General features: G+C 38.8%; 2 protein-coding genes across 3 annotated transcripts; one reads left to right on the top strand and one right to left on the bottom strand.

The window, feature by feature from the left end:
- The first annotated feature begins 1,293 nt into the window (after positions 1 to 1,293).
- Positions 1,294 to 5,006, top strand: LOC146548772 (uncharacterized). Of its 2 annotated transcripts, XM_085263180.1 has the most exons (4): positions 1,294 to 2,289; positions 2,993 to 3,110; positions 3,226 to 3,394; positions 3,909 to 5,006. In XM_085263180.1, exons 2-4 carry the CDS (start codon positions 3,026 to 3,028, stop codon positions 4,033 to 4,035), a joined length of 381 nt encoding a protein of 126 aa, XP_085119306.1. In that variant the 5' UTR covers positions 1,294 to 2,289; positions 2,993 to 3,025; the 3' UTR covers positions 4,036 to 5,006. The 2 variants fall into 2 exon arrangements, with proteins under 2 accessions (XP_085119306.1, XP_085119305.1); XM_085263179.1 differs by lacking the exon at positions 1,294 to 2,289 and having other exon boundaries at positions 2,296 to 3,110.
- A 3,868-nt stretch (positions 5,007 to 8,874) lies between these two features.
- On the bottom strand, positions 8,875 to 10,123 carry LOC146548771 (intercellular adhesion molecule 2-like; the record flags this gene model as incomplete). The annotated part of the gene is made up of 4 exons (XM_085263396.1): positions 8,875 to 8,888; positions 9,100 to 9,429; positions 9,589 to 9,861; positions 10,066 to 10,123. Coding segments are annotated over 4 exons (675 nt in total), but the record flags the coding sequence as incomplete, so codon positions are not given.
- Between the last annotated feature and the right edge of the window lie 3,904 nt (positions 10,124 to 14,027).

Here is a 14,027-nt window from a genome sequence, read left to right as displayed (position 1 = left end):
TGACATGGGCTCTTTCACAAAATCAGGAGGATGTGTGCTCATCTTCCAGCACCACACAGCACAGAGGATGCAAATATCACTCAGTATAAACAGGTGAAACGGCGCAGTCCTGTACCGCGTCTTCACCTCGGCAAAATGAAACCAGTCGAAATACCAAATGAGGCCAACAGTGGCTCGATGAAGCCATTCTCCACAAGGACTTTCCATGAAGTTCGTCTTGGCTGTGCAAGCGAAGAAGAATAAAACTAGCCAAGTGCAGATGAAGTGAGCGAAGATGAACCAGGGTAGCACGGAGGCGAAAAGAACGAGGGCAGTGAGACGAGAAGAGATGAGTACCAGTGTCACGGCCTTTTAAGTTCTGGCGTTTATTTCGTTGAAAAATATAAACAAAAATCAATCCAATAATTTCAAACATAAACGAAAGTTAACTTAATCTGATTTGAGAAGTTCAAAAAGTGGCTAAAATAAAATAATTTTAAACCCTCCCGTCGTCCCAGCTGATATTTGGTAAATAAAACTTTTCCACCACACCCTCCAGGGTGCTCTTAATCCCTTAATTAATGAGAGGGTCCAGAAGTAAACAAACTAATCACTTTTACAAACCTTTTCCAAAAGTAAAATTAATGGCTGGGGCAGCAGTCGTGTGGTGTTGCAAAGAAGGACCCAAAATGCAGGCACTTGCTGTGATGCATGGGAGCTTTATTGTGGACGGTGAAAATAACAAAAGCGAGGACAGAACTAAACATAAACCTAAACTGAGGAAACCATAACTCACGGAATAAGACACAGGGGGAAAACATATGGAGTTGATATGGGGATGAGAGCGGAGACTGGAGAGAGAGACGCGATTACCAAACAACACAGATGGAGCGACGACGAGCAGAAGCAAACACACAGTAGAAATACACACCAGGTGATTAGGAAAAGACACGCAGGGGTGGACACAGCTGAAACTAATGGCTATAACGAGACACAGACCTTCCATCAGCGTGAATGTGTGTGTGAATGGGCGGATGTCTGAATAGCGTTTTGGGGTCCTTAGGGACTATAAGTAAAGCGCTATACAAATACAGGCCATTTACCATTCAAAGTAAAAACACCAGGAAAGGAAACAGGTAGGGATAACAGAAACACTAAACACAAGACCCAGCCCCTAAGAACGAATACAAAAACAGAAGAAACTAGAAAATAAAAACAATAAACTCAAAACACTGATTCAGCAACCCAGGACCATGACAATTACAAATTTTCATAGCAAAACTAGGTAAGCATATTCTTACTGTTACACTGTAAAAAAGGGCAGTGAAATTGACATAAAAACCATGTAAAACCCCTACAGAAATGTATAGTAAACCCCAAAACACAACTTTCCTGTTTCGATCACAGTGAATTATTGTAAACCTTTAAACAGAATGTTCCTGTTATATTTACAACATGAATGTGTGATTATAATCAAATTTATTGGTTAAAACTACAAATACTGTGAATAAAAACAGTGAAACACCGTAATACTCATAACCAAACAATCATGTTAATTTGACATGCAAATACTGTAAAAATCACAGTTTTAGTCAGTTTTTCTTAAAAACACATGACGTATATGTAAGTCACTTTACAACTGCATGGATGTACTGGGCCTACTTTTAACATGATTCATGAAATGATGCAAAGTCATGGATTGGACTAATAAAAATGTTTTCACAGAAGATGTCATTGTGAACCTGAGAGGTTGCCTCTCCATTTATAGGCTATATAAAAATATACAATTAAAATTGTTTACATCATGTTTTTTTCTTAAATCATTTGCAGCCTATTGTAGGGTAACCAATAAGAAATTATTATTTAACGACTAAGTAATGCTTCTGTCATAATGCTTGTATTCTTTATGTTTCTTTTAATTGCAATGTGATACTTAGACTAGAATACTTTTTTGGGTTAGGTCAGCAATGTCTCATTATTAAAGGCTAAACAAACTTACAGTGCCTCCCATAGGATCTCTATGGTGCCTCATCTCCACAGAGCTGTAAGCTACTTCAGGCCACTCACAGTTGCACTGAGCGCGCCTAATTTTGAATGTGCATCTGAAGCTCGTCTCTGATTGGATAATGACGTGAGGGCGGGAGGAGAAGAGCGCCTAGTTCACGACTATAGCTAACGAGCCAGCACTAGAGAGAAGACGGGAGAAGAAAACATCGAACTTTCAGCAACTACGTTGTTAGGACAAATTACAAACATACGATTTCAAGTGTTTTTTGAGGATCTGTGTTTGTTCGTCAGAAAGTCTGCACGGTAAGTTCAATATCTTGGCGACGTTTTTTCGAGATAAAAGCACCAGTTGATATTTAGACCAAGGCTCATAACCTAGCGCTAGCATGCTAGTTCAGCTGAAAAGCACAGGCAAACTTTAGAAATACTAAAAATGATCATCTGCGTCTTTTGTAAAAAGGTATTGGTCACATTAAGAGGCTATGTACTACATTGCAGAGTGCATAAGAATGAGCCTTGTTGTATTTTTAAATGTGTTGGCGCCAATTGCAGCCAAACATTCACCACGTACTCTGCTTTCAAGGGGCATTTTTATCGTGTGCACAATGCACCTGCACTTCAAGCTACTCCTAAAGCTCTTGTTGCAGATTTAAAATGTGCAGTTTCATTATGTGCCCGCCATTTTCAAACAGTGAAAGAGCTAGTGTCTCACTTAAATGATCATATTGCAGGGGGCAGGTCTGTGTCATGTCCAGTAAGTGGTTGTAAGCATATGTTTACAAAAAAGTCATCATTTACTTCTCACATGTGTAGGAAGCATAAAGCTTGTTCCCCAGATGGTATTGATGACATGTACAAGGAATCTCGTCCTCAGCCCCCAAATGACAGTACAGAATATTCAGAAAACACACATGAAACCATGGCATCTGCTAGTTCAGCCAGTGATATGCCAGAGAAGGATAGTCATTCTTATCTCAGAAACATGTGTCTCTTTTACCTTAAACAGCTACTCAGCTACTTTGAAGAGAAGGAGGAGTCCATGCTTCTCTGTGTTGAAGATACATGTCTGGCAGATGAGGTACAACTGGAGCAAGTGCCTCTGACACCCACTATTATCATGTGTGGTAAGTCTGTTTCATAGCTCTCTCTCTCTCTTTTTTTTTTTTAAGTGCATTTTTTATAGAATGTCATGTGACTGCCGTGTTTATTGATATAACCTGTTAAATAATTTCTTCACAGGACAGTCCTGCTATTCCTCAAGAAGATACATGCTGAGTGTTGATCGGCACCTCGTCAGCACAAACATATCCTCCTTCATTTCTGCACTGTGCCTCATGTTCGGGAGCTACTACAATTTCAACATCCATTATCCATCTGAGCTGGCTTCCACTTTAGAGTTTCTTCAGAGGTGAACAAATATGGCTTTGTTATTTCTCATAACTGAGACTCTGGGATCTGGAGTCTGGCTTTGATGTGGTTCGAGTCCAGGTCTGGCTCTGAGTCTCGGTCGGCTTTGGAGCCGGTTTCAGTTGTTTTTTCTGTTTTTTGTTGTTGGTTTTTTTTGTTTGTTTGGTTTTTTTAAATACATTAATAGTCTGAATCTGGGTCCAAGCCTGGCCGAGACTCAGGGCTAGACCAAGCGTCAACTGACGTCTGACTACCTATAACCTTTGCTTTGGATTTTAACAATGCTAAAGTGTGACATATCACTGCAGAAGACACTCGTGAAGGGTGCCAATACTTTTGACCATGCATTGTTCACTTCCCCACAGCATTTTGGTTATACTTTGTCTTGAACGTGGTCATGGCCATGACTGTATATATATATGTATATACTTAATTTTTACTTACTTTGTATGTGTATTTTAACTGATCAATTATAAAAATGCTTAATAAACTTTTATATGATTGTTATTCTACAGGTGTTTCTTCTCCATAAACCCAGAAAAAGGAACCAAAGTAGAGAACAAAAACTCAAAGCGTCGTCTCAGTGTGAACCCTCGAGTCCTCACCCTGATTCAGGATCTCGCCGACCACGAGTGGCGCTAAGCCTAAATCTTGACTCTCTGTGGACTGTTAGTTTTACTTTGTTAATTTTGTTCCACAATGTGTACTGGAACCTTTTACTGGTCGAATGCATGAAGCCAATTCATGAAGATGTTCTTTCTTTGTAGGAATGTTCTTTATTTACATAAGAAAAGAAAAGAAACAACATGCTGCTACTGCAGTGTTTCTAGACCACATGTGTAGGTTTGTTTCACCATGTGGTTTTGCTGATGTTTTCTGACCAGGGCCATGGTTGTGGTGACAGCAGGGTGCGTGTTGCGTTGCATGGTGATTATGATCATTTTTGGCACAATATGTGTTTTTTGTTTTAAAGTCTTAACAGGTTATTTAACTTTTTCTGGTGGAGGGTCTAACAAATGCTTGTTTCATGAACATGGTTCTTGCTTTGCAGGAATGTTCCACAGCTTTTATAGCCTATATTTTGATTGAATTGTGTAGTTGCTGTGTGCCTTGCATATTGTGTTAGTTGGAAAAATGGATCCATTTGCTGTCATTTTGCTAATGTGGCTGCAAAATAAATTTCCCAAAAGTGATATTTTCCTCTCTTGTGTTTTCTCATGTGTATTTTTGCATGTTTGGGTGTAGGCGTAGCAGTAAGAAATTTGCTGGGTTATGGTTAAAATTTTACATTAAAACATATAATATTCAGCATAGATTTTATGTATAATTTACAGAGCAGCTCCATTTAATATGCACAGTTTCACCGTAGTTCTACCATTTTAAATTAGTTCTTTGTACGATATTTCCCTGTTTAATTTTGCAGTTTATGGATCCACAAAAAGCATTTATTACTTGTAAAAGATACAGGAAATAGTGTATTTATATATCACATCTATGTGTGAAATTAACTTCTTTTTCCTGTAGATTTAACAGTTTTAATCTGAGATTCATTCACTGTAAATCAATTTACAAGTTGCATCTGTAAAGCGTTTTTACAGGAAGTCCCTGGTAACCCCAGCTGCCAGGGTTTTCCTGTAAAAACAGCACGTTTTTTTTTTTTACAGTGTATAACAAACATAACTTTTTAACAAATCTGTATTTTTATTGCAGCGAATAGGTAAGGTTAAAGTTTAACACTCACTTTTGAGATTTGCAGACATGAAAAAACGGGGATCCAAACACTGTCTCGCAGCCTTTTCTATTAAAATACCTCATGTAGCACTAAATCCGGTATCTGAACATAGTGAAATATCTTCATTTTTAACATATTTATGGCTGTGATGAACCAGCATCTCTCTCATGTGTTCTACTACGTGTGACATGACGGTCATGAGTCTGCACACAGACGTCGTGTCGATGGCGCTGTGGTGAGGTCAGAATAACTAAGAGCTGATTGCGCTCAAAACGGAGACTTTTTTTTTTCTGATTGTAAACAGCCTTGAAAGTTAAATGTTGCTACCAGGGGCGTCATAGTGGAAGCAAAAGTGATGCTCAGATAAAGACACCCAAGGAGCCAAAGGAAGGAGGCAGCCGCAGGTCTCTCTCTTAAGGATGTAACACAAGATGAGCTCATACAGTGGCAATTAAACGTTATTAAAACAGCAAATATATTTTATCGGTGTGGTTGGTTTTAAGGCTGATTTAAAAAATTGCGTTCTTTTCTAAACAGAGGAGAGTTCAGCTTTTTTCATTATAACACAGAAAACGAAGACGTCATTTATTCATTGTTGAAAATCAGCGCAGTTTCAAGTAAACTGTGTGTCGGAAACATTAATAGATCAGTGCGCCCGCTTGTTTGAAATATGAGTAAGCCACAGGACCACAGGCAATAATCTGGGAGTGGGCAAAAAGACGTGATAGAGGCGGATAGAAGTGAAGAGAGCGTGGAAACTAAAGGTTTTCTACCACAGAGAAGAGCTTTTGCGTAAGTGGTGAAAATGGTTTTCGGGCCTTTTTCAAACATTAAAGGAAAGAGAGACTCAGGCCATGACGTCAGAAACTCTGACAGCCCGTTCTTTGTGGGCGTTACCTATTTTCAATGAGCCAATATGGAACGTTGTTGTGGGCGGGGCCTGGTTCAAAGATGAAAGGCAAGAGAACCAGGCCGTGACGTCACAGTCAACCCAAGTCTATAAATTGCAGGTGAAACCCACACTGGACCAGCACGTTTCTTACAGTCACGAGCGATTCACTGGATGAGATTTTGTTCTGCTACCCTCAGTCATATTTGAATGTTTGATTCATTGTAACATCGTAGCTTAAATGTCAAAAACGAGTGACCAACAAGCAAAACCAGAATTAGTGTGCACTCTGCCAGAGAGTACACTGGGCGACCTGGAGGTCGAGGAGGAAGAAAATTTAAAAAAAGTCCTGGAAGAGCAGAAAATGGTGAAGGACACAAAAGAAATGCAGAACAAAGTGGACGAGCAGACAGAACCATTAGCCGAGGCTGAGACAGAGAAAAAAGACACGGCAACCCCAGATTCCTCCTCAAAGTTGTGTGTCAACAAAGCTGTTCAGTTGATGGTTTCAAACGCCACAGAAAAAGCTGAACTGAACCAAGTGAAAAATGCACTCGAAGAAACGACCAAACTGGCAAAGAAAGAGTGTGAAGAGGCCAAAAAAGCAGTGAATGAAGCACAGGCAGCACTGTCAGAGGAGAAGACAATGGTAGAGGACGCAAAGAGACAAACTGAACAGGAAAAACAAGTGTTAGAAGAAGTGCAGTTTGTATTCAAAGATGAGACCAATCGGGCTTCAGCTTCAGCTTTGGAAAAGACACTGAAGCTGCAGAAAAAGGTGCGCGTCAACTGGGTTATTCAGTTGGTGGTTTTACTGGCCAAAGAAAAAGTCTCCTCCAAATACAAGATCTTCACAGAGCGCCTCACTCCTAACTGCATCAGCCATCGTCTGATTGAGAAAATCTGGCCTGAAGTTGAGGAGAAACACTTGAATTTATCCCACGACAGCATTTTCAAAGTGGGCAAGGCCATTCTCAAGGATCTTTGCAAAACACACAACTGCAAAGAAAACCTTTTGATTTTTAATCTGAGGGAACAGCTTGACAATATTACCGTCTCAATCTTCACCAAACACCTCTTGGCATTACCAGCAAGAGTACTCAGTGTCTCTAAAAACAGGCAAGAGTACAAGGAAGTTGTAAAAAATGTGACCAAAGATCTGGTAATGCACGCCATGAGCGAAGGAAATGAGACGATGACACTGAATCCAGTAGCATCCGAGTTTATTGTAGAGAGGCTTTTCCAGAAGATCTGGGACAAAATTTTGTCAAAAAAGTACAAAATGTCCTTGGAGAACATTGGAGAACTCGCCCTGACAATATACAATGAACTCCATGACAGGTGGGATTCTCCAATACTCTTAATGTGGTCAAGAAACCCAGTAATGGATGAAGCAATCGTCAGCAGCTTCAAAAAACATGCAAAATTGAGGAGCCAAAACATCATCTTTAGGGCTTTCTCATGTGCACGCTAAAATCGAACCAACACGTGCATGTGAATATTCATTTCAATTGGGCTTTCTAAATTTAATTTTGAAACCAGAGTGGTTAAAAATCACTACTCTTCTTCTCCCAACTTCCTTCCCTCATCACCAACTGGCCGAGGCAGATGGCCACCCCATCCCAGAGCCTGGGTCTGCCGGAGGTTTCTCTCTTTTAAAAGTGAGTTTTTCCTTCCCACTGTCGCCAAAGTGCTTGCTCTAGGGGATTGGAGTCTTTGTGCATTATTGTAGGGTCTTGACTTTACATTATAAAGCACCATGAGGGAAGTGTTGTTGGGATTTGGTCTGTTTCTTAACTCAAAAAGTCCAGTTACAACAGGACATTTTGAGTTAAAAAACAAACAAAACAAAAAAAATTAATAAAAATAAAAATAAAAACTTTGAATTTGTGCTTTGTTTCATTTACTATTTAAGAAGTTTGTTCTTCCTGCAACTTTTACAAACCACAAACAACAAATAGCTGAGCTGTTGGATTTACTAAGTGCATCCAAGAATACAAACAAGCAGTCCTCACACACATTTGAGAAAAACTGAGACCTTTGAATCTTTATAGCTTACTGAATATTCATCTCTTTACTTTGTCTGCATGTGTCCACTTTTTTTCTTTTTCTATTTGTATTATTCTCATTTCAAAGACATTCAAAGCTATTTGGAGACATGCAGAGTTCCTTAAAGATGAACCTAATATAATTACACGAGTTGTTTAACTGAGGTAATCACTCTTTCCCCCACAGTCCTACGATTTTTCCCTTTTTCTGTAAAGCAATGCAAATACATTTTTAATACTTTCAGTCAAGTATTTAATATTCATACAGGAATAAACTACAACAGAAACACAGTCACAAATATAGGCATTAAATATACAGACACCATATTTACATACACATTTAGTACAAATATAATGTTTAAAGGGAGTCTGATTCTTCAACTGATAAACATTTGTGTAGAATATATGTACTGGAAGTGCAAACTGATGGAGGTCAAATAACAAAGTGTTTGTGAATAAGAGCAGAAATGCGAATAAACATGAAAAAGACTTTGAGGTTTACAAAAAGGTTTGACAGCTGTTGAATGCAAGGAGAGAAACATTTTGGACTTTTAACTGTTTCTTAAGTGTTACAGCACGAACTTCTCTTATGGCTGTTCATGCTTTCGCAAAGTAATTAAGTGAAAGAAAAACAACTAAATGACAGAAAAGTTCTTTTTATTTACTACTATAAAATACTATACTATAAAAAATGACAATGGGTCCACAGTAAGAAAAAGTATCTGATGACCCATCATAGAGGAAGGAGATCCTAGCAGGGACAGGAGTTAGAACAGGATCCCCAAAGAGTGAATAAGATCAATCTTACTGTTTCAATGAAGTCTGACTGTATATAATATAAAACACATGAATTATTAACAGCAATATTTCCAGAGGAACTGAATGACGGTGAGGCGAGGGAACTGAAGCAAGTGTCCTGAAGCAAAACAAAAACACAGGACAAGGCTTTATGATGGAAATGTCTTTTTTAAATAAAAGCAAAAAACAAAAATAACACAAATATAATCTAAAAGAAATGTTCATTCTTTTATGCTCACAGTAGGCTGTAACATTGACACTTTCTGATGTCACCACTGGAGGGGGCTGTGGTCCAGCTGGTCTCAGCTCCAGCTTGGTTTTGCACCAGTACTGGGCTCCATCATCTTCTCTATTGGAGGTGATGTTCAGAGTGAAGGTCTCATTCACGGGTTTCTTCTGTTCACTGTTGGACTGTAGGTGACCCAGTGCTGTGTTTCCTCTGTAGAAGGTCACAGTGAGGCTTTGAACAGGAGCTACGTTCTGTACGCTACACTGCAGGGTGTACTGCTGATTCTCAAACATCATCTCAGTGTGGTTTACAAAGCTGATGGAGGCACTTTCTGGAGTCTCTGAGACGACAGGGAAAGAAACAAAAATGTAAAGAACAACATGTAAGCTAGAGGCTTGAAAACATCAGCAGAATGACTTTATATTTACACATACAACAGAAATCAAATTCCGATTATAAATATAAAACTCACCAGCAAGTGTCACATGAACATACTTACGATACACATTTATACTGGGAGTGCTATTATAACACTGATCACCAGCATCAGTGTTATAATAGCACATGACATATGTTTCCCATTCAGTCAGTTTGTCAACTGTCCAGAACAAGGTGGTTATATATTCTGTGACTTTTCCCACAGCGTGCTCCAAACCAGAAAGATTTCCATGGCATCCCACCTCACATACAACACATGTAGCATTGGCTGGGTCACCATACTTCACTATCAGTGCAGGTGGAGTAAACACAGGATTGTTTGTGCAGCTAGAATCTGTAAGAAACACATTAAATGTATGAGACGGCACAATTAATATCAAACCGAAATGCTGCCAACACTCACCATGTTGTTATTTTTTCGTAATTTATTACAGATTTTCTTGTAGATAAAAAAAAAATAATGTGCACTTTGCAATTTAACTGCTTATTTTGTTCACCAGACACTGACACCTGAAATAAAAGCGAGATCAATCCTTACCGCAGCCGGACACTTGGTGGATGCACAGAAAAGTAACTGAGGAGGAAACCAGACGAAAAAAAATGGTCAAATGTCATGATGAAAATGTTCAAACACAAAGTCCAAAGGTGGTCAGAGAGGGGATGGGCTGGTTTGTTTTTCTGTTGCAGAAGAACAATATTGGCAGTCTGGCCTGTTTTACAATGACACACCGTCTCTCTTTTCTTAATCTTGCAAATTGTGAAAGTCAAAGTGTAGCAAGTCACCGGTCAGGGAGCCTGAAAGAAGCAGGTCAAGCCTGTCTCCTAAGGGGGTTCCCATTTATATTTCCACCCACAGTTCATTTTAAATTGACTTTACAGAACATAATGTGAACAAGTGCAGAGTGCTGTAGAAATCTCCCCCTGACATACACAGCACATATAAAAATAATCTTCAATAATAAAAGAAAGATTAACAAGTCGTTATTATTCATTTAAGAATCAAGAGTGTGAGAGGCAGGAGGTGCTAATCAAATGCACCTGAATATTTGATCATCAACACGTGGGATCACCTGTGTAAAAGCAGAAGCTTTATGCTATATGTTAGACTCTACAGGCTTTAGTTAGAACATTAAATCGCTTTGCAGTCACCGTGAGTTCCTTTGTATACTCTGACCGCTTGGCTGAAAAATACCTCTATTGGAGTAAAGTCACTTAGACACATTTATTTATGTATATAAATTTATTTGTGTATGATTATAGGTAGTCCAGATTTAGAGGCAACAATACTGAATGTTTGGTAGTTCAGGCTTAAGGAAGAAAGTTATGTGCTCATACGTCACAGTAAAAATGAATGGGCGGTACATTCCTTTCCTCTTCCCTTCCTGGAGACCTTTATCACTGTTTTCTAACACTCCTCGGATGCTGCCTATTGTAAGTACCAAGTTCCAGCCTTGCATAACAGTAACAACTGTATCAGTTGTCCAAGGAGCTTGGAAAGAACAGCGTCTGGACTTCTTTAAGCAAGGCTGGATTAACATCCAGCTGAGAGAACTCTTAACAGAGTTAAGAGAGTCCCAGTCTCTCTGCTTACCTGTGAGATTTTGATTTTTGATGACACGTTCACACTCCTTTTTGAGACCTTGCAGATTTTTTAGCATTTCCTTTGTTCTAATGTGTTCAAAAGCTGATTAAAGGAAATCAAAAGTTCATGTTAGTCGACAACTCTGCTAAGAAAGAGTAAAACACATCAGCTGGACTAAAACAGCTCAACCAACTGAAACTTTCATCATCATTAAATCTACAGTAAATCAGGTCATTCTGTTGAAGTGAAACGACACTCACAGAGACGATAAATCACAATGAAAGCAACTGCCAGGAGGGAACCGAGAACCAGCAGGGCAACTTTCTCTGTTGTGACCTTTGACCCTCTTTTTGATTTTGCATGTTGAGAGTCAGGATCTTCACCTGATGAAGATTTAGAGGAAATAGATGTGCAGAAGTTAGACAAAACAATAACCAACTATTATACCAGCTTTTTTGTAAAGTACTAAACAACCACAATGAACCAAAGTGCTGTACAAAAGAATAATTATATAAAAACACAACTGTGACACATGATCCCGCCAGACTCCAAACAGCTCCACTGACGTCACATCAATATATCTGTCTGTATTCTGTAATATATTTGGATTTCAGTTTTACACAAAGTTTCTAATGTGGTTTAAAAGTTGCTTAAACAATCTTTCTTACAAGGAAAGGAAAACCACAGTTCAGTAAATGACAATGTGCTCATAGCAGTCACATCACACATCCTGTCCCCCTCCTTAAGCACCTTGAAATCATTTGATGTCTTTAACTTGCCATCTGTTGGAACGGCAAGGGGGGTTACTGCCTCAAAAAAAAGTATTAAGTAGGACTTTGACTTTGAGTTCCAGACAGAGAAAATGGCCAGTAAAGCAGGGATGAAATATTGCGGTTCTGGACTGCATCAATATTAGTCTTTTCAGTTTTGCATGTAGAAAATGGCTTTATTGGCAGTAAGTATTTAATAGATGGTTGTAACATACACTGTAGTTGAGTGCAGATACAAGAACATGTATCTGTTACTTCATGTATATTTGTCACAGTTCTACATGCTTTCCACAGCTGTATTACACCAACGTCTCATGTGCCAAAGTGCAGGATGCAGGAGACATAACATGAAAGCACTTTATTACAGTTAGGAACTAGGAAACCTAATGCTAAGGTTACATAAATACATAAGAAGGAAATGGGCAAAGTGGAGATACCTGTGGAGAAACAGCTGAACTGAATGCACTTAATGACACAAGGGGAAGCAAAACTGAACATGATGCACTTAGGACAAGAGACTATCACAATAAAACAGGAAACACAGGGTATGACACATGAACCTGACAAAGGCACAAGAGAAACATGGTAGTTTTAAGTAGTATTATTTTCATCTTTATCACACCACATCCAGCATATCTTTAAGAAAACTTATGCAAACTCACTCTGCATGTTGAGAGTCAGTTTCACTCGATAAACGTTAAGAGAAGACATAAAGTGGACATGTAAGCTTTCAGTAACACAACAGTGTAGTTTTATACAGGTAGATGAACATTTACAGCTGTTGAGGACCACAGCTGTATTAAAGACTGGACATAGAACCTTGTTGCTGTGAGACAACAACGCTAGCAAATAATAGTTTTCATTTCTAGAAGATTCGATCAATTCATTATTTTAAGTAATAATTTGATTTATTTTAATAAATTTGACCTGAAATTTAAACCTTTTTGGATGTTTTGCTCTCCTCTGGTAGATTTTCCATATGTCTTTGGAATTCTCTGGAAATTCAACAACATATTTTTCATCAGACAATTCACACTTATGAATCTTTTTCACTGGATATGTTATATAACATCTTTGTACTTCAATATGAGTGCCCAAAGTCTCTCACACACACACACACACACACACACACACACACACACACACACACACACACACACACACACACACCTTTTGATCAGCACCATGGACAGCAACCACAGTCAGACGTCAGAGGAAGACAGCTTATATTTAATTAAGTTCATGCTAAATCACCAGATTTTCAGATTTAACCTTACTAAAGTGAAATAAAGACAACTGTAATGTGTATAAGCATGCAACAAAAGAGAGAAGTCTATTAACCACAGGCCTTCACACACTGGATGGGTCACTGTAGCAAACAAGCACAGTCATTTATAGAATTCCACATTAAACAATCATTTCCAAAGGACGAGCTGCTGGATGAATTGCACACACATATTACAGTAGGAGTGCACATTTTCAAAGTATAACAATATTTCAGAGCTTCACAAAAACATAAACTACTTACTCATCAAAACATCTGCTCAACAAAGTTTTGCCAGCACTGCTTATTAGTAGTGTAGTCAACATTTAATCAGGAAATATAAGTAATATATTTTCCAGCATGCCTCTCCACCATCTAAACGTTACAGAAAAAGGAGCTTTGGAGTCAGCCAGTCCCCAAAGGTGTGTGATATTTTAACATGTGGTTACCTAAAATAACATGCTTTCTGTTGGTCTGACAGTCATCACAGTTAGCAGTATGAGTACTGAAAAAGGTTCACACGCTGGAAACTTTGAGAAACTAAAACAATCTGTGGGAGGAATCCCATACAGGCACAAAGAGAAGATGCAATCTGTCCAGACTCCAGATAAGATTAAACAGAGCCGTCATTCTGTGAGGTGACAGTGCTAACCACCACCATGATGCTTTAGTCATATTCAGATCATTTTGTTTTATATCAAATGTTATGTTCTATAAGTGTTTGTTCAGTAAGTGACGGGTGGTAGTTTGTCTGATGACCGCTCAGATCGGACTAAATCTCTATCTTCTTCTTCACTTTCCTGCTCCTTTATCATCACATTGATGTTCTTGTCAGGGCTCTGTGTGCGGGCAGGCGGAGAGGAGGATCCAAGCGCAGGACTCAG

The sequence above is a fragment of the Mchenga conophoros genome, linkage group LG22, assembly GCF_057382185.1.
Source record: "Mchenga conophoros isolate Kocher_MC1m ecotype Shallow Benthic linkage group LG22, M_conophoros_male_GT1.1, whole genome shotgun sequence".
In the NCBI taxonomy this organism is placed as follows: Eukaryota; Metazoa; Chordata; class Actinopteri; order Cichliformes; family Cichlidae; genus Mchenga; species Mchenga conophoros.
This window is presented reverse-complemented; position numbering and strand designations above follow the sequence as displayed.

What these genes read in the sequence shown, in the direction of transcription:
- LOC146548772 (XM_085263179.1), top strand. Translation starts at nt 2,420, where the DNA reads ATGATCATCTGCGTCTTTTGTAAAAAGGTATTGGTCACATTAAGAGGC. An exon ending in ACCCACTATTATCATGTGTG is followed by an intron (nt 3,111 to 3,225) that starts GTAAGTCTGTTT and finishes ATTTCTTCACAG; the next exon opens with GACAGTCCTGCTATTCCTCA. An exon ending in ACTTTAGAGTTTCTTCAGAG is followed by an intron (nt 3,395 to 3,908) that starts GTGAACAAATAT and finishes GTTATTCTACAG; the next exon opens with GTGTTTCTTCTCCATAAACC.